The sequence below is a fragment of the Mastacembelus armatus genome, chromosome 1 (genome assembly GCF_900324485.2).
Source record: "Mastacembelus armatus chromosome 1, fMasArm1.2, whole genome shotgun sequence".
In the NCBI taxonomy this organism is placed as follows: domain Eukaryota; kingdom Metazoa; phylum Chordata; class Actinopteri; order Synbranchiformes; family Mastacembelidae; genus Mastacembelus; species Mastacembelus armatus.
The window spans coordinates 8,906,278-8,926,029 of NC_046633.1; the positions used below are offsets into that span (position 1 = coordinate 8,906,278).

Below are 19,752 nucleotides of genomic sequence, written 5' to 3' on the forward strand. Positions count from 1 at the left end.
ACACACGAGAAAACAATGAAAGCACCGCCTCTGCTCCTCAGTAAGCAACGCCCACTAACACGTTTATACAACACTTTTATGAAACGTTGCATCTCAACCCATTAAACGATCAACACTAAAAGACCTGGGTCAAGCTTTTTGCAGCATTTTGCAGTAAAAAAAAACGGATATGGGGCTCCTCGGGTAAGTAGACTTTACTCACGTCATGTAATTAACTTCATCCGCAGGGGAAACTATCGCGTCATCTCGTTAATCTGGTGGTTAAGACCAGCCTGTAAATCTTGTCCTTTTGTTTTTCAGGGCTGAATATATTCAGAGATCTACCTCATGCATTATTTTTTAATATGTCAACATACGGATAAAGTAGTTTGATATGCGCTACGGGCATAATTACCGTAATGACAATAGGAGATCTGAAAAATCACTCAAGTACTGAGGCCACTGTCTCTTTCCATTTACTCAGAAATAGCCTAAGTGTGTAATTCATTGCTGAACTACTTTTCCCAGTGGTGGAAAGTAACTTAACTGCATCTACTTTTGTTTAACTGCACTATAACAAACTTTTCAGGTGCTTTACCTGAATAATTAGAATAAATAGTTTTTCTTACTTCATACTTATACTCCACTAAATTGTGCAGAGAAATACTGTACTTTATACACTGACAATTATAGTTGTTTGCAAATAAATATTTTATAAACAGTACATACTGTATGATGATGTTAAAAGGTTGAAATATGTATAAAACTTCAAATAAGCTCAAACTCCACTGACAATATTAAAAAGCTTATGTTTTTAATATAATACTGTGTATACAATAATAACAATTTTTAGAATAATTTTTATCACTTTTATTCAAAGAATGCTTTAAAGAATCGTTGATAGTTGTTTTTGTGCAAAGCATATGACAAGATCATGAATATGATGCATTGTCCTAATAATTATATCTTTCAGGGCATTGGGTGTGTTGGGACCTGTTCTGCTGGTTCTGATGGCAGGCTGTCAACACTGTGTCTCAACTGATAGTAACATTTTGGCTCCACCAGAGGTCTCACAGCACAATGGCACTCTGTATGCAGCCTGCAAAATGAGACCCAGCACCTCACTACCTGAGGGCTTGCCCAGAGTGTACGGTCAAGCCCTGTTTAAACAGGATTATCCTCAGGGAAAACTGAAAATCCTTCTCCGGTTCAATGGTTTCCCCACAGAGGGTAAACCAGAGCCCAGAGCGGTGCACATCCATCAGTATGGAGACCTGAACAAGGGATGTGACTCCACTGGTGGCCACTACAATCCATATGGTGTACATCACCCCAACCACCCGGGAGACTTCGGTAACTTTGAGCCCCAGCAAGGAAAAATCGCTGCAATGATAGAATCTGAGGCAACACTGTCTGGAAGGCTGTCTGTGCTCGGAAGAGCAGTGGTGGTCCATGAGAAAATGGATGACTTAGGTAGAGGTGGAGATGCTGGCAGCCTGCTGCATGGAAATGCAGGCCAGAGGCTTGGCTGTTGCATTATTGGGATTTCTTCCCCTAATCTTTGGAATATGCACTATAAGAAGTATAAGAGGCAGCTGAGGGGAAATTAGTACTACAGCTCAATTAGTCCCACTCTAGAGAGAAAGTCAGTTGACTAGTTCGAATGAACTACAATTACAGACATTCATGTTCTCACAGGGTGAATCTTACTGATTTTGGTGATTCCCTCACTTTTCTAGCACCACCATAAGGTCGGCATTTTCAGCTTTTTTGTTTTCACTCCTATTATATAGATTGCATGGAAATTTGGAACTGATATTCATGGAGCCTGGGGGATGAATACTGATGACTTTATTGGTTGTTGCCTTTCCTTTTAGTATTAACATGAAGATGAATTATATGTCTTGATAATTATCAAATTGATGATTCCTTTATTTTTCATCTAACACTCTTAACCTGCACTTGCTTTATTCATCAGCCTCAGCTTTTTTTTCTGTTTAGTGATAATCATTGAATCTTAGCATGCTTACAGCTAACCCTGATGGTGAAAACGGGAAACTTTATACCTGCTAAACATAAATATGTTAACAATATATAACTATGCACCAGTTTCCATGTTAGCATTAGCCTTGAGGTCAAACAACTGCTGTGCCTCATTGAGCTATCATCCTGAATGCAGAAAACAAAAAAGAAATTATTTTGCCTTACATACCATGTTAACATGAATTTACCTATAGAGCATTGTGTAAATTACATGATCTATCTACTGTCAGATCCAGATCAAAGAACTGTTTATTTCACAGAAATAAATGTTGTACATGGTCAAATGCATATATGGCTCTATGTTCTATCTGGTGTTTTCTTTTTTACAACAGAGACACAGTCAAGACAGTGCTGGTAATTCTGGTAGACATTGTGCCTTTAAGCGTGTTACAGACGAATAAATTCTTTAAGTGTATATTTATTTAACAAAATGACTGTAGTGTCTTCACAGAATCTGCTTGCAGAAAGACTAGAGGAAATAATGTCCCACAGTATAAAGCTAATAACAAATGAAACTGGTTGGAAATGTTGGATGAAAATGAAATGAAAATGTTAAAGAAACCTTTAACATCAAGGGGGGGGGGGTAGGCTGGACAGAGGTAGAAGGATAAAGGAGAAATAATTTTTTCTTAACACTGCACCTTTCTGTTGATGGCCAGCTGGTAGCAGCAATTGCACTTTGTCCCTTTACAACATCTAAATTAGGGTCGGAGCTATAGCCAGTCAAACCATCACTAAAGCAAAGTTCTCACAACTTATTAAAATGACCAAAGACTGAAATTTAACAATGAAATGCATTAAAAAATATTAAATCTTTACACCTATTTAACATCATGACCATATCTGGTAACAATCAACAGCCCTTGTTTGCTACTTTTTATCACAATAAATCACCATTTCTCCATTGATACACAGAGTATGTACGTCTTCTGACTTTGTGGAAACAACTTCTCCCATTATTGGGTCATGACAATGCCTCTGAGGGCCATAAAAAAATACATGCATGAGTTTAGTGTGGAAGAACATGACTAGCCTTCACAAGGCCTTGACCTCAACCCTATCCAACTGGAACACAGACGTTATTGCCCAACCTCACTAACACTATTGTGGCTGAATATGAACAAACTCCTGCAGCCAGGTTGTTGTGGAAATCCTTCCCAGAAGAGTTTAGGGTGTTACAGCAGCAGATAAATGGCCATAGTTTGGAGTAAGAAGTTTATCAATCACATATGGGTGTAATACTTGGTTGTTCACATAGCTTAATCATTTTGCATAAGTTTATCACTTGTTGACTACAAGGGACTTCAAGAAACTCAGGTCTGAAAACACAGAAAATGATCCTTACATTAATTATCTTGACAACTTTGGATAACAGGATTATATTAATGATAAAATCCTTTACATATTGTTATAAAAGTTTTTCATGTGTTGGATATACAGTAAATTTACAGAAAAAAAAACAGATATGTGTCTACTATCAAAAGCAACAAATAATCTGAAACTGCAGACAACTATGAAATTTCACATTTGGGCCACTAAAATACAATAACACACCATCAGTTCGACACTCATGAAAGACTTCAGATTTTCTGACTAACACAAACACCTGTCTCATCTAAAAGCTCTGTCTGTTGGTTTGGCTGGACATGCTCCTGTACTGCAGCAGCAGTAGAGACACTGGTGGGTGAAGCAAAATGAATGTTTTCCTCTGTTATGACACACAGAGTTTTAGCTGCTTGATCAGACTCATCCAGTCTTTGCCCAGTGGGATATGTTTTCTCAAAAGTGTCCACATCAGTCACTGTAGGAGCAGAATCACTTACAAAGTCCTCTTCTTTTGTTATAACTGTTATATCCATCATGATGTGTGCGTGTCCTCCGTCATGACTTTCATCACTGTTTGGTGTTTCTGTCTGCGGGTCGTCTGGCTCTTCATGAGCTGACTGGTGTGAGGAGTTCTGTTCGGATGTCTTCGCATTGGAGGGTGATGGTTCATCCTCCTGAAAATCTGGCAAAGCTGATGTTTCACTATCTTTACCCGAAATTTCAGGGGAGCGCTTCTGTTTGACAGGCATATTTTCAAACCGACTCTCACCTGTAGAAATAGAAACATACCATTCAAGAAATACAGAGTCAGTAGAAAAAGACAAATAGAGGTATTGTTAAAATTCTCACCTTCCTGGCCATGAGAATCTGGTGTCTCAACCTGCTGAGTGTTCAGGATGATCGCATCTTTTCCTCCTAATGTGACAAAACATTATTAAAAATAAACTGTTATAGACTAACAATGTAATTGTCTGTATGCCGATAGTTGAAACAGTTTGGAAACATATGAAATGTAAGGATAGAAGATGAGATTTAGAGATTAACAAGTGGATGACATGGTTAATAGAGGAACATACTTCCATATATTCCCAGAGACACATTATAAGTCAGGCCTTCAGCAAGAAGCAGAGGGACAGGAGAAAGGAAAAGAGAGGTAAATCATTTTACACATGTATTATGTAGAAAGAACCATCATTAAGGCTTCAATTAAATATGTTTGTTTTAATATATAAAGGTAACTTATTTTCACCTGGCAGGCTCCATAATCCAGACATCTCCAATGTTTTTAGCTTCTTCTCCAGCTCTGCTACTCGATTTCCAAGAATCCTAATGAAAAATGACAGAACAATATAATGAAATCAGCAAGTTCTATCCAGTATCGTTACAAAGTAGGACCTAAAAGAAATATAATACACTTCAGTACTTGTTGATTTGGCGTTGGTGCTGAATGACCATGTTCTTCTCGTGGATCGTTTCCAGCAGAGCTGTGGCCAAAGACTTAAGGTCTGAAATGGACTGAGGAGTCACTGGCAAACTGCAGCCGTTTTCCTCAGAGAGTAACAGCTCCTTCACTGCATACACATCAGACACAGTTTAGGTACAGGGGTAATGACTAGCTTCAATACAGGAAATGCAGACTCCTTTTCTTCAGCACATGTGTAATTGTGCAACATGTTGCACAATAGAGTATCAGGATTTTGAAAAATATGATCCTTCTGACCTTGTTTGGCAGAGAGCACCCCAGTAAGCGCACTACTGTTGGGTTTCCCACAGATCTTAGAGTTTTTCCTACACTCCAGGGCACTCTGAAATCAGGGAAAAGCATTACTGAGCATGAGAGGCGTCAGTTTCTGAGAAAAATAATGTTTCTAGCAAATACACTGTTTTAACATCTGTAAAAAAAAAAAAAAAAAAAATGTTTTAAAGGCTCCATTTACATGGAATTGAGCAATTATTTTAAAATATATTTGAAATATTATATGTGCAAAATATTGAAGACATAAAACTAAAAATAAAGCAACTACCTTGTACTTCACCAGATTTGTTTTGAGCAAGTTAACCTCCTCCTGAAGCTGACTGAGTCGCTCATGCAAATACCTGTAAGAAATATTTTGATCAAAACTCTGATTCAGAAATCATTAAAACACGGCAGTTCTATCATCAGTCTGTTTACATGGGAGAGATGCCATTAACCTATGACTCAAATATACATAAACACACATTACTGTCAACGATGTAAATATACACATCCTTTTATTTAACTAGCTAAGTACTGCTGTCTGTCAACAGTTTAACTTTGAACATTTCCCCATATTCAATAATGCAAAGAGGCACCAAGGCACGAGGTATTCTTTAAAAAAAAAAAAAAAAAAAAAAAAGAGGACAAACTTGTTCTCCATGCAGAGTGCATCTATGTCTAAAATCCGAATCTCATCATTCCCTACGATGTGGTTCATTTCTACGTTGAGACGATGAGCCTTCTGCTGAAACACGTCACGCTCTGCTCGAACATCCTGAAGCTCATCTGTGAGTGACTTCACGCTGTGCTCCAGCACCTCATTCTACACCAACACGAAACGTACACTGTAAGTAAATACACTGCGATCTGATCTGGTAACAGTGCTGATAGTACAGGCTGTAATATAATATACTACTTTCCACAATAATTGTACCTTGTTTTGTTTATTTGTCTGCAAAAACTAGTTTTAACCAATAATTGTCACACTATTCCATTAATATCATATCCTGATGTGATTTACAGCTGCCATAAAATTGTCTTCAATAAATCAAGCTGCACCCTCCTGCCAGTTCACCTGTTCTCGTGCTCTTTCTAACTGTTTGACCAGATCCTCTCGTTCATGCGCGGGAAAGTGTCGAGCTCCAACCTCCTCGTCTCCCAGCCGCTGTTTGGTGATGGTCATCCTTAGAAGCTGTGGGAACAGAAAGACTCGCGATTCTCACCCGAGTCAGATAAACTGATTCACAGGCTACAAAAGACACACAAAGTGAAGCAAAAAAAAAAAAAAAAAAAAATGCATGTACATAAACTAAACGGAACATTTTAAAACTCACTGTGGTAGAAAGCATGACCTGGTACCTTGTTATCACCCTGAGATTCCACCAGTCGCTGTTTCAGCTCCTTCACCTCTTCAGAAAGTTGATTACTTTTTTCTCTCGAGTCTGTCAGTAGCTGGGCTAAATTCACCTAAAGGAGACATGAACTTGATTTTATTCAGAAGTTAAAGGAATATATTCTGGAGCGACATGTACTGCACCGGGGCATTTAAAAGTGTACAGATCAGGGTTTTCTAAAAACACAATTATTAAATGAAAAACCATACAGGGTAAAAGGGTAGATATATAGAGATAATATGGCCACTGGAAGGAACAGTGATCAATAAAAACGATTGGCTTGTGGACAAGGGCATATTGTGCTTCACCCAAACACATCTGGAGTCACTGAGAGTTAACTCTTGTCTTCATGGTGTTGCAGCTTCTGGTTATGTTTTAGTATAAACCATTAAAATGCTGACTTTACTGGCTTCCTGTAATATTTGTGTGAACTTTATGTGTGTGAAGAGTGTGTATTTTGGTTCGACATTAATACACAAAGAACATCAGCAGATTAAAGACACTTACTTGATTCCTTTTCTCAGGAGGCAGAGAGGGATCTCCATCCTATAATTTATTTAAAAAATTAAAAATAAAGGACACTGACATGAAAAGCACGTAATATTGGACCAAAGACCATTTTTATTATTATTTTTTTATTTTTCTGTCAATCAGAGAACACATGATTCATCTTTAGGGCTGTACTAAACTCAGTACACACTTAGATCTCTTACTATCAGTTCTCTGTACTTCTTCTTAAGGCCTTGGTGCCTCTCTCGGAGCTGGTTGGCCATCAGTTTGTACTGATCCCTCTCCTGCTGACAGGTGTCCAGCTCTTTAGATAGAATCAGAAGAGCTTCTTTCTTGCTCTCCAGCTTCTGTTTGCAAATTATAAACTGCATGAAGGAGCAAAACAGGAAAAAATCCAACATTTGAGAAGCTGGATCGAGTGGAAATTTGAAAGGTCAGTATATTTGCAGCGTGGTGCATGACGATTGACCTGACATAAACTTTATAAGACGCAAAGGTCTGCGGGTGAAAAAAAGAAAACAATCTACTTCCTTGTGTATATTCCCTACATGCTGTGATTTAGCCCAGTTTGCACAAAAACAGAATTAAAATGGTGTAAGAAAAACAAAACAAACACAAATGTACTGTTATTGTGGTACTTTAACGATCACTGCATATCTGATTGCGTTAGTGTCAGTGTTAAAGGAGCATCCCCACCGTTTTTCACTCCAATTCCCCATCTGCGTCTTTCCAGTCTCACCTCACTGAGCAGCCCCTGCCAGTCACTCTCGCTCCTCCTGGACGGATCCATCACGCTCAGCGTCCGTGTTGCAAGGTTCGTAAAGACGAGAGGGAAGTTTCAAATAATCATCAGCATGTTGGCCGTGATGCTCCCAGAGACATTTTCACCATCAAAACGGATTAGCTCTTCGAGAAACGCGATCTGCATCACTTCCGACTGTCTCGACGTCAGAGAAGCGTCACGACGTGTTCGGAGATCCTCGTAAAACTGGGAACATCATATATCCTGTATGCCATAGAAAGGATAAACACGACTGATGAGTAATATGACGCATACAAATAAGTACAAAGTCTATGAATATACTTACTTAACAACTTACCTGCGGTTTCCATGATAAATAGTTAATTAGTTTGGCTGGAAATGGAGTCTACAACACAGACTGTGTGAATGGCCTGCAACAAACTGCACAGAACAGCAGAAGGAAATAAGATTTCAGGAAAATTTGCCAAATTTTTAATAAGTATTTTGCAGGTGCATGGTTGTATATTTATTTATGTAAGATTATTTATGTCATAATATCTGATTTGAAAAGTATCATCATTAATTGCTCAACACAATCAAATGATAAAGAATAAAGAGGCTCTTTGGCTCAGTGTCTTACAGGTGGGCTAATTTGATTTCCATAAAAAAGAAAAAATCTTAAATAATCAGATGAATGGTCATAGACCAACACTTCAATTCTGCTGTTGTTCTCTATAACAACCATGTGGTTTGTCCTCTGTGCAGCTGAATGATGCTGTCATTGATCAATGCTGTCTGGACTGCCAGATGCTGACAGGACTATTAATTTCAAACATGCTGTCCGAGGCACTTTGTCTTCGCTTCGTGACCACATTTCACTGGTTGTACATCTACGGAGAATGGAGGGCAGAGTGAAACACAAATGATTACAACGCATGTGGTTAAATGTTCTTTAATGCATTTAGCAAACTTACTCAGACACAGGACCCATGGTTGTAGATATAGAGTTGTGTAAAAGATCAGATTTTCATTGTTATTATGGGGCCTAATTGCTCAAAAAAAAAAAAAAAAAAAATCTAACATGCTTATAGCAACATGTTGCTTATGCTAGATTTTGTTAGCATTTTCTGACCTTTTGTCTTTTGGTATAATAATAATACCATGGTCTTGTTGCATATCATGCCATTGTCATGTATGTGAAAAATATTTATCTTCCCAGCCAGTTTGTAATGAAGTTATTACTATAATACATAAAAATATCAAAAATTAGTGAAGAAAAAAAAACATGCTCTCAAGACCATGTAAATGTCATTTCTAGTCATAGCAGTAAACAACCTTGTGATTGTAATTCAGAGCAACACACCCAGTAGTAATGCACATTTTGGATAGAAATCAGGAGTGAATTATATTTGTATTTGTCACTAATCAGACACTCTGCTCATACAGTAGCTTGTTATAAATGTTGTAGAATTAGCCATAAATTCATAACATTAACCCCCGTGTCATGCACATTTAAATCATCAATTGCCATGAAATGGATTCAGACTTTCTACTGGCCGCTCAGAAAGACAAAGTTATCCGTCCTTCGGCCGTGCAGTTGTCCTGTGGGGTGTGGGAGGAAGCTGGTGTGGCTGCATGAAACTCACATTATAACAGAAAGGCCCCAGCTGGCTGCCAGGTTCAAACAGAGAACCTTCTTGCTGTGAGCTGACAGTGCCAGCCACTTCCATGTGCCACCCCAAGACAAAGCTCTAGTTATCTCAAAGAAAGAAAAAAAAAAAAGGTGTGAGGAAGTGAGAGAGTTAAGCAGGTTTGAGCTCTGCTTTTCGCTTTCCACAGAATTCCTTTGTGTGTGCAACCAAAATTATAGCCATGAATATCTTCCAGCACAGACTGGTATTCATGGAATTTTGCATTTTACAGAATGATGCAGGGTCATAGGCTAAACAGTTATTACTTCAGGTTTCTCACTCACTTTCGTTCACTGAGGCAACAGTGCCAAACGTGCACCAAGTTTACATGTGCACCATAAAGCATCATTCATAATGGGCTTCATATTTTACTTAACCCTCATTGGATATGTTTCTTTCAACCTATATGGGTAGTAAGGACAGAATGGATACCCCTTTGGCTGAGCCGTCTTCGTTGTGACAGAATTAAAATAAAAGCCAACAGATAATATCTAGTATACCATAAAATTAACTTCATGCTTAAAAGTTGCCATTGTTTTATATTTCTGTAAGTCTACAGTTTCAAGTTAACTACTTGGGGTTTATCATTTATTGGACCTCCATAATTGCTGGAAATGGATATGAGTTGCAGAAACCTGCCATAGAAGACATATATATATAATTGCATAAGGAAGATATACAGCATCAGAGACTCCTTTCTAGTAAACACACCATATAGATGTGACTGATCAGCCCATACTGTGATTAGTCATTATTTTGCAAGGCGTTATAAGCTTAAATCTACAATAATGTGCTCAAAAACCATCGATTTGCCCTTGAAGCTGGAGGAGAAAATGAAATTCCTCCGGTCAGTGGTCACTATTGTAAACGAACGGGGCGACTGAACATAAATGTCCTTGAACTTGTGAAAGGTTTTGGTCTGCACATCCCAGAGGTAGATCTGTGTGAAAGAGTAATCACTGCCAAGTGCAAGGTAGTGTCTGTCTGTGATGGTGAAAGGCTGGAGAATCATTGCCCCTCGAGAGGGCAGAGCCTGCACCTCACTGAACTGCTTGTTGGTCCATTTGAAGACTTTGGAGTCACCGATGTAGCACGTCATGGCCAGATACAACTCATCTTTCACCCGGAAAGCTTTGACTCCCACCACATCATCGACATTTGGGATTTCACCATGAAATATGAACTTCAGGGTGCTTTTGTTCCACAGGTAGATGACAGGTGACTGAGAACGGCTGGCTATGATGAGGTACGACTTCCCGTCCACCTCAACAAACTCAGCATCTGTATCACGAAACCACTCATGGAGAAACTGGTAGGAGTAGAAACCAGTTTCGTTGCGGTCTGGTTGGTCAGTCCATTTGTACAGAGTCGATATTCCTGCCTTGGAGCTGTCCACAATCACAAAGTACCAATTTCCATCCATTTGGAAAACCTCAATGTCATTTGGTTTTGAGATGTTGAAGACCTCAATGGTTTGAAACTTGGTGAACTTGTTTTGATGATCATCAAACTTGTAAAGGTGGGAGCCACCAAAGAGCTGGGTGACAATTATCAAGACATAATTGTTGATCAGGACTGACTTACATCCAGCAACAGACTTCCCTGTGAGGAAAACCAATTGTCAGTGGTTATGCAAAATGAAATCATCTAAGTTATAATCCTAAGTAAATAATCATCACTTTTTTTCATAAAAGAATGGATAATCACAAGTACTTTAAAAATAATGTCATTATTGTTATTATTGTCACGGAATTGAAATAAAAACATGCAGTATTGCATGTACTGCAGACATGCAGTATCCCCCATATACTCGTACTTAAGATGTGAATAAACACTTTAAAATAAATTAGAAAAGCAGCAGAATTTCAGCTGCAGCTGCAAACATTACACCAAGTAAATAGTTGCAGATTTTTAACTTTTGACAGTTTTCACAGCACCAAGAGTGTTTGTGGGATTGAGAGCGTCCACATGGTGGAGCACTGATGTTAGGGGAAAAAGTTGTATGAGGATTTGTCACTACAGGCAATACATGTTTGTGGGATTAGTCTATTCCTGGTTTTGGTCTTTCAGTGCAATTTGATGAAAAATCTATGGTTTTATCTCTTAAGAAAGATTTAGTGTAGACTTTGTCAAACCTGTTATGTTATCAAACTTTCTGAAATTCATTTCAATGTGGTCCCACTCCATGACCACACAGCTGTTGGAGTTCGGGGCAGCCATCGCCACGTATATGTCGTCTTTAAAGGAGAAGATATCCGCTGACATGGACTGGATGGGAATGGACTGATGCCGCACAAAGTCTGTGCAATGCAGACAAAAAACAGAAGAATCAACATTTAGGACCTTGCTGCTTAAATTACAGTTTTCATGCTGTGAAAAGCCTCTGAATGGAAAATCTTTGCAGTTTCAGAGAATCCTCTCATCCACTCCATGTGGGCTTCATCTGTTCTGCTTTTACTGTTAAAATATCATTTTGAAATTGATGCAGCAGACGTCCTAACATCGTGTTTGTTTGTTTTTGAGTGGAGAATGGTGCATAGTAGTAGCCTATCTTTTTAATTATTCAACAGTTTTATTGATTTCTTCCCCTATTTTTACCCATGAGTGTGTCACTGAGACTGGAACTGTCATTTTACCTGTGGACATACATTCGGCGGGTGAAATTGGAAGGTCATTGAGCCGCTTGCCCTTCATGTCAGTGGGGCCTGCGCAGAAGACATCTGATACTGTGGCGTTGGTGTTTTTCAGCCATGTCATCAGCCACTTGTTCTCACAACTGCACTGGAAAGAGTTGCCCCGTAGATCCCTGATGCATGACAGAGATTCACAAACTTAATTTGGGCACATTTACTGCAGGAAACAATAAAACTGGTGAAATGTTAAAGTAGTAATAAAACTGAACAGAGTGCAGCAGTAATGCACTATTATTGACGAGAACAGAAAAACCAACTTTTTTTGTTTTTTTTATTGTGGGATCTAGTGCTGCCAAGCACACAGCAGTACAGCCTGACTCAGCTTCACACTGGAACGCAGTATGGAGAAAACACACACACACACACACACACACACACACACACACACACTGCTGCCACCAGAACTGCTTACTCACAGTTCCAGTAACGAATCCAAGTCAAAAAAGAGATCTCTTGGCAGAAACCTCATCTTGTTATTGGCCAGGGAGCTAAACCAGAAACCGAGAGAGGACATAAACACAGCACACTTCTGTCATTTCCATGTTTTAACACTGGTTTCCATTTGTAGTATTGGTGCTGCGGACTGTAAGTTTCATGTTTTGGTGGTAGAGAAAATCAGACTTACAGATGAGTCAAATCTCGCAGACCACGAAAGGCATTTTTGGTGATTGTTTCAATCTTGTTCCCTTCGATGAATCTGATAAATGGATAACAAAACAATGTGCAGATCAATCTGTAGATGTTGTAATTGACACATTTATACATGACTCTACAAATTCTCTTTACATTTTGCCCAGCCCCTCCAGTAGACAGGCCCTGGAGTAATTAAAAAACATTGTTCTGTAACATAAGCACTAATTAATATGTGGTGTATTGAGTTATGCATTTAACAGAAAATCTGCACATGTACGTTTACTGAATAATACTCACAGGTATTCCAGGTGTGGCAGACCAGAGAAAGCATCATCTTTGATTGTGGTCAAAGAATTTGAATTTAGAAGCCTGTTAAAAAAAAACACAAACAAAACAAAACAAAAAAAACTTCCTTTTCCAACTCCACATTACCAAATAGAAAAGGTTTTCATTACTGACAACCATCATATACTTTTAGTATCATCATTGGCAGTTTCACATGAAATACTGCACTTACAACAGCTGGAGAGAAGGCATAAGTGCAAACATCCCATCTGTAATTTCAGCAATAGATCCATTTACGATGCTCCTGTGGGGGGAAAACAAAGACGAGTCAAACTCGGACTGGGACATCTCATCACTCTGTACCAGACACATCCAGTTGCCAACTCTGCAGGGATGCACAGAATAGCCACTATATTTGTCTCCTTAAAAAGCAGCATTGATTTCTTTTACTGAAGTAATAATCATACTAAAGAAACGTGTTGGATTTGTTACTCACAACGAGTTGATTTCATTCGGTATAGTCCGTGGGATCTGTGAAGCACCGACGCAGATGATCGTCTCCTTGGAGCAGGAGCATCCTGAAGGACATTTGAAATTCTTTTTAGATTCAGCTGCTCCATAAATATACAGAAACGCAAAGGCAGCCAGTATCCACTGCTTAGCACGAGCCATGTTGATTCCCGAACATTAATAGTAGTAAATCAGACCGAGGCGAGTGCAGCAGCGGCTTGTTTTAGCCGCCTTGGCGACATCCAAATGCAGCACTGTAGTGAAAAGCCCTGACACAAGCTGATACGGCTGCAGCTGCGTCCCGGAAGGATGGCTGGCTCTCATATATTCTCATAATGAGGCAAAAAACACAAAACATCGGTTTCACAATTGAAATATTATGTTGTGAAAGACTAAAAGTTATTGTGCATAAAGGCATATCATTATTGGTAAAACAGTAATTTAATAATGTATTTGGACAAATAAGCACAAAAATGACAGAAAAACACTATTTCAGCGTCATGAGGTGCGTCAATAATTGTCAAATTTATGTTAAACTTTATCATGTAACACATGCTGAATAATACAGTTTCATTTCATTACTTCATCACTTCAAAAACCTACATAAACAAAAAAACAAAAATCAACTGACAACTAGGGTAACTCCACACAGGAGCAGACCAGATACTCCTTAGTATTATTATAATATTTGAGATAGAGATAGAGATAGAGATAGAGATAGAGATAGAGATAGAGAGATAGAGAGATACAGATACAGATACAGATACAGATACAGATACAGATACAGATACAGATACAGATACAGATACAGATACAGATAGTCAAGAGTTCTTTGGGCTACTACACCAAATTCATCCCTATACAATTCCAGGTGCAGTGATCTGTGTGTGATGTGACCACTAGAGGGCAGCAGCTGACAACTAAAGGGCTAACAAAGTCTGTTTTTCTGTCGAGATGTTTTTCAGTCCTGGTCATTTCAGTCGTATGGAGATATTAAAAACACAGTAGTCTGCTACTGAGACCAACACTACACACATATGCATTTCTTCAGAGTGTATCTGAAATATAAAACCTGCTAAAACCTGCAAAGAGGAGGCACCTTTTTCTTTTTGTCTTTTTCATTTTTACAATTATACAACAACTTGATAAACATATGATGAATTAGACGGTAATAACCAATGATAACATGCTTAAGATAGTAAATACACAAAATAAAAAAAGATGACAAAACAATAAATAATACAGTTTTAATATTAAAGTATGTAAAAAATAATATCATGAAGTTCGTTGTCTCAATAGGCTTTACGTTACAAATTTATCTTGTCTAGTACATTTACTGTCTTATAAAATTGAACATAGTATCATTATTCATAGGAAGAAGTATTCACTAAACAATAGGGTTGTATAGTTGTCGCAGCAGGCCCTAACAAGGTGCTGACCTTTGCTGGAGGACCCTAGTCTATGAGCATGAGTGAAATCAAATACCCATTGCCAGAAGGGAGCAACCGTACATATCTGCCATTGCTGGCATACTTCATGGCAGCTCTGCATCTAGCATTGCTGTTTTTAGGTTAGAGTATCCCTGAAACACTCAGGACACGTGCAAGCTGAAATCAGATGAAGCCATAGCAAACATGCCCTCACTGTGTCTTTCTAGACAATCATCAAGATGTGATTAAGAAACTGGAAAGATCTATGCAGAAACCTAATTTTGTAGCACTCTTAAGTGGAGCCTTATATAAAGAGATATAGAATGACAAGATAGTGAAACATATTAGTAACAATATAAAACCTGCCTTCATAGGAGAAAATATAGCTGTTGAAAATATATTCTATCTATTTGTATATTGATAAATACCCTGTAAAGAGATAAATAATGATGCACACTAACATATATTGTATTTTAGGCTCAAACAGTAAATAGGCAGATACTCTGATGTAAGTTGGTGTGTGTCGAATCCACAAGTCCCAATGTGTAAAACTACTTTATTTAAAGTTTGGTGCCATCTGATGGTAGAATTGAGATTAATGTTGAACTTTTAACTCATAAAGTAAACTAATGCCTTTCTCTAATAAGGCATCTTTATAAGAGCTTATAATGATAACTATTTTCTAACTAGGCTATTTAAAGATTTAGTATGAGCAAGTAATACAACAACATTTAGGTTGCCAGGTTGAAAAACATATTATTGATGGTAGAAGGCAGTTTGTAATGGTTGGTGTTCTTTTCTCTTTTCAAAATTTATTTGACCAGGTGGCCAATGAAAGGAATCCCAATCCCAATGATACACAGTTATCATTAGCGCTCCTTAAGTGAATTATTATTGATTATTATAAGTGGTTTTCACTATCTTTTCCATTACACTATCTCACTTATGACACTTTCAAATCTAAAGATGACCTTTAACCCTGTGAACCATGAAACCATGAGGCTTGGAGGGGGGGGGTGTAACCTGGAGAAGTGTGGTGCATGGCCGCTGGTGACTGCCTCACAGCAGGTGTTTAAGTGCTCAGACTTCTCCATTTTCCAGTCAGGAGCTGCAGAGAAGCCAGAGCTGCAGAGCTCCCAGTGAGTCAGAAACTCACTGGGAGCTCTGCAGCTCTGGTACAGTCACATAACAGGATATCATCATGAAATCGTACATAATTAATACATTTTTGATCACCATTAACATTGTATTTTACATTTCATGGCTGTGATGACTTACAATACTCCTTTCTTTACTACATCACGTTGTACACATTAAGTATACTAAAAACTTTAAATATAATCGCAGCTGTAAATAATACTGTATTAACAAATGTAATTGTTGAACATTATTAACTGGATGATGCAGGCTATTTTAAATGGACTGTCCCATTATGTTATTGTGTTATGAATTAAAATATTTAAAAATAGTGTGCTGTTGTCTGTGTGAGTACATACAGAATCTGGGGTGTGAGATGGAAATAATTATAGTCTCAGCAGAGTTTAATTATAGCTAATTAATAGATGTTTACCTGAGTAATTTATTTGATGACTAATTGTTTTTTTTGAATGTACACAAGTGTATATTTGGTATCGGAAATATGTTCTATTTAAATACACTTTCTAGGAGATGGTTGTATATTGCATCTTACAGTTTATTCCATATTCCTTAATATTTACAGTTTTGATTCTGCAACACAATCTATCCAGCTATTATTGGTTTTTATGAGCTACTGTCTAAGTTCAAATGATTTTAACATTTTTATGACCATGCTGAAAGTACTCAGATCTTTTAAGTAAAAGCCATGTATTCACACTGTTACCCAGGTAAAAGTACAGGAGTGTGTACAGAGATATATTACATCACTGCTGGGTTTATCAGTGTGTGGAGGGGATGTCACCGTACATGTAAGGAGGTTAGTGAAGTTGAGTTCACTAAGGTAACTGCTGTGGGGTAAAAACCGTTCGTCCCCTTAAGTGGCATACTATATAGAGTGACAAAGTCCACATTATTAGGAACACGGATATGTTAGGAGGACTGGACATAGTGCTACTGTTCAGCTGTTCAGCCAATTATTCCCAGTGGCCATATTGTATTGCAATGAAAAGTCCCTCTGCGGCCCAAAAAGTGATTTCTCCATAGAGTTCAATGATAAAATACATGTCTGTAAAACAGCTGACAGGACATCTGGGAGGGGGGGAATACTGATATACACGTGCAGCGGGGCCACACCTGTGCCAGCAATTTTCATTTAAATGACTGGGTGCCATCTTTGAGTCCAGGATCCAATTCAATGATTCAATGACAAGAAGGTCCAGTATGCTTGTGGTAGGTGAAGCATCCTAAGGGTTGTATATAGGGACAATAAATGTATATTTGTCATTTACGTTGGAGAAATTGTTATTAAATACTGTAAAAGTCTACAACAATCCCAGTGGTGCACAGTCCAGGTTCTGTCAGAGATTATCAAACATTTTCCAGTAGTGCAGGCGCACACACGTCAGCTCTGTGAGTGACAACTGTCAGACCAACACTTGTCAACTCTGAAACTATGTTACTGTAAAATCAACACTTGTTAACACTGAAAGATTTGCTGCGTTACTGTCCCACATATCCTCTGCACTGAGTTATTGCACTGGGTTATTTTTAGAGCAGATACATATTGTGTATCAATTCTCAGCAGTGATCGCGATCAGTATCAATATCTGATGTGTGAGGGCGAAAGTGTGGGTTGAAAAGGTCTTCACATGGACTGCTCCTGGTGTTGATTAATGGCGCTCATGATTCAACACCTGCTGTTTTAATGTAGCCACTGTAAGAAACTGATCTCAACATGCTTGCCTGTGCGGTGTAGCCATTTTAAATAGCTACCTAAAATTATCAGCTTTGTGGAGGTCTCTTCCACCTGTTTCTGTGTTCATGGTTTGCCACAGAAAGAGAAAAATTCTGTAGCTCCGACTTTGAGAAAACAGCGACGACACATGTAGCACGATTTGCTCAGTAGCACGGTCACAACATGACCACTACTGCAGGGGCATGTGAAGGCCTCAAGTGTTTATGATTTTTCTAAAAACAACTTTAAAGTTGTTGGGTTTAACACTTGACTAAGGACTTAAGTTATAGTATTAACGTTATGTGCTTTAACAGTAATTATAGTTAGACTTTATTGGTGTGAAATTCAATCTTGAGTCATGATCTTTCTTTGGTTTACTGCTGTTTGGCTTGGCTACGCCATATATGGTTAACATTCTTCATCCATTAGGTAAATGGTTCAAAAACAGTGGCACAAGTATTCATGTCTTTGACATAGAAGATTCACTCCTTATACAAGTCATGAAATAAACTAATTTTTAGGTAAAAATACAGATGCAAGGTACTTGTTCTGCAAAAAGTGGTAGCCTATATGATTAACATACAATATGTACTGCAATATTAAATGCTTTAAAGCTGAAGTAGTTTTACTAAGCTGGGTGAGGAGGAGCTGGTTTTAATGACTTTATATAGAGATGAGCATTTCAGTCCAGTAGTTCAGGAATTATAGATATGGCTCCTCCAAAAAGGATCACAGTTTAAGTGGGGGTTGTTAGGTGATTATTTAAAGAGAAAGAAGAAATTAGTAATGAACTCTTGTACTCTTGCTTTTTGCAATATACTGCTTTATTAACCCTTTTAAGCCTGGAACAGATCTGAGATGTGTTTTGCTTTAACAGCTATTGGCTCACAGATGTCTGAAAAAAATGACAGAGGGGCCCAACTGCACACTCTTTTTTTTGTAAAGGGATGATGGGTAAATGATGGATAATGATGGGTTTGATTCGATATGCTTATGTGCTGTAGGAAAAAGTTTTTCCCCTGAAATATGGACTGGAAGTATAAAGCAGCATTACATGAAAACCCTCAGCAAAAACACAGGTATTACTATTTTTTTTTTTAAATCAAAGTGTGGTGCTTAAATAAATGTAGTTGTGCTCTACATTGTTCAAAAACACACTATTTCTAACAGCCTGCACCACATGAATGACAAAGAGGTGTAAGTGGGATTTGAGGGTCAAAAAGGTTTTATTCTGGTGGCCTCTGTCCTTGATATTGCTGTCAGTATGCCCTCTACATGGAACAACTGTTGGCCCAACCCCTCCTTGCTGCATACCACCAGTCTGGGGCCCTGTCCAGGAACAACACTTGTGTCTTCGGTACTTAGTTCCGATAATTGGGTCATTATTATGCAAGACAGTCTGATTGAGCATCGTCTCTCATAACAAACATCCTTATTAAACACCTAGACCCAGACCTCCATTTACCTTGGTCCAACCTTCACTGAATCCCTCATTGGCCCAGTGGCTGGAAGGTGGAACAGAAAACACCGGCACAAGTCTCATAGTGCATCTGCAGATGAATGGATGAACTTATAGTAAATTCTTTCAGCTGAGTGGCACCAGCTGGTGGTGAACATTTCTCTGCACTGGAAGCAGACAGCTGTTTCAAAGAGTAGCCAGGGCACTGACGCATTCTTGTCTTCACAAATACTATTAGCGCTAATGTTATAAGGGGCCACTATTTAATCAATATTATTCAGCTGTCAAGTTGGGGAATGTATGACAAATTATCGTGTAAGTGGCTGGTTCATCTTTTCTCATGCTCTCTTGGTGTTACAATACATTTTTATACCATCTGTGAAAAGAATCAGCCAGTAGACAATAGATTACACATTATTATTGTGAACAAAATAATTCAACTTTTTA

The 19,752-nt window shown here is 38.3% G+C and overlaps 3 protein-coding genes across 4 annotated transcripts; 1 reads left to right on the plus strand and 2 right to left on the minus strand.

Annotated features, from left to right (window-relative positions):
• Nucleotides 1-50: 50 nt before the first annotated feature.
• LOC113127772 (extracellular superoxide dismutase [Cu-Zn]) lies at nt 51-2,310 on the plus strand. The gene is made up of 2 exons (XM_026302544.1): nt 51-183; nt 953-2,310. Exons 1-2 carry the CDS (start codon nt 170-172, stop codon nt 1,587-1,589), a joined length of 651 nt encoding a protein of 216 aa, XP_026158329.1. The 5' UTR covers nt 51-169; the 3' UTR covers nt 1,590-2,310.
• Nucleotides 2,311-2,398: 88 nt separating this feature from the next.
• On the minus strand, nt 2,399-8,134 carry LOC113127770 (coiled-coil domain-containing protein 149). Of its 2 annotated transcripts, none has more exons than XM_026302542.1 (13): nt 8,091-8,134; nt 7,730-7,996; nt 7,194-7,337; nt 6,988-7,026; nt 6,446-6,553; nt 6,162-6,278; nt 5,737-5,909; nt 5,373-5,445; nt 5,069-5,153; nt 4,772-4,919; nt 4,598-4,674; nt 4,198-4,263; nt 2,399-4,117 (listed from the first exon to the last, which is right to left on the minus strand). In XM_026302542.1, exons 2-13 carry the CDS (start codon nt 7,778-7,780, stop codon nt 3,603-3,605), a joined length of 1,596 nt encoding a protein of 531 aa, XP_026158327.1. In that variant the 5' UTR covers nt 7,781-7,996; nt 8,091-8,134; the 3' UTR covers nt 2,399-3,602. The 2 variants fall into 2 exon arrangements, with proteins under 2 accessions (XP_026158327.1, XP_026158325.1); XM_026302540.1 differs by having other exon boundaries at nt 7,194-7,355; nt 8,091-8,133.
• Nucleotides 8,135-8,873: 739 nt separating this feature from the next.
• LOC113128180 (leucine-rich repeat LGI family member 2-like) lies at nt 8,874-13,776 on the minus strand. The gene is made up of 8 exons (XM_026303291.1): nt 13,531-13,776; nt 13,267-13,338; nt 13,047-13,118; nt 12,742-12,813; nt 12,533-12,604; nt 12,060-12,229; nt 11,559-11,723; nt 8,874-11,025 (listed from the first exon to the last, which is right to left on the minus strand). The coding sequence occupies exons 1-8, from the start codon at nt 13,704-13,706 to the stop codon at nt 10,190-10,192; spliced, it is 1,635 nt and encodes a 544-aa protein (XP_026159076.1). The 5' UTR covers nt 13,707-13,776; the 3' UTR covers nt 8,874-10,189.
• Nucleotides 13,777-19,752: the final 5,976 nt, after the last annotated feature.

Excerpts from the sequence above, each read along its gene's own strand:
- LOC113127770 (XM_026302540.1), bottom strand. The coding sequence starts at position 7,780 with ATGGATCCGTCCAGGAGGAGCGAGAGTGACTGGCAGGGGCTGCTCAGT. Across the intron at positions 7,027-7,193 it reads AGAAGTACAGAGAACTGATA|GATGGAGATCCCTCTCTGCC; the intron begins GTAAGAGATCTA and ends AATAAATTATAG. Across the intron at positions 5,446-5,736 it reads GCACTCTGCATGGAGAACAA|GTATTTGCATGAGCGACTCA; the intron begins GTTTGTCCTCTT and ends TATTTCTTACAG.
- LOC113128180 (XM_026303291.1), bottom strand. The coding sequence starts at position 13,706 with ATGGCTCGTGCTAAGCAGTGGATACTGGCTGCCTTTGCGTTTCTGTAT. Across the intron at positions 13,119-13,266 it reads ATGCCTTCTCTCCAGCTGTT|GCTTCTAAATTCAAATTCTT; the intron begins GTAAGTGCAGTA and ends TTTTTTTAACAG. Across the intron at positions 12,230-12,532 it reads TTGGATTCGTTACTGGAACT|GGATCTACGGGGCAACTCTT; the intron begins GTGAGTAAGCAG and ends GTCATGCATCAG.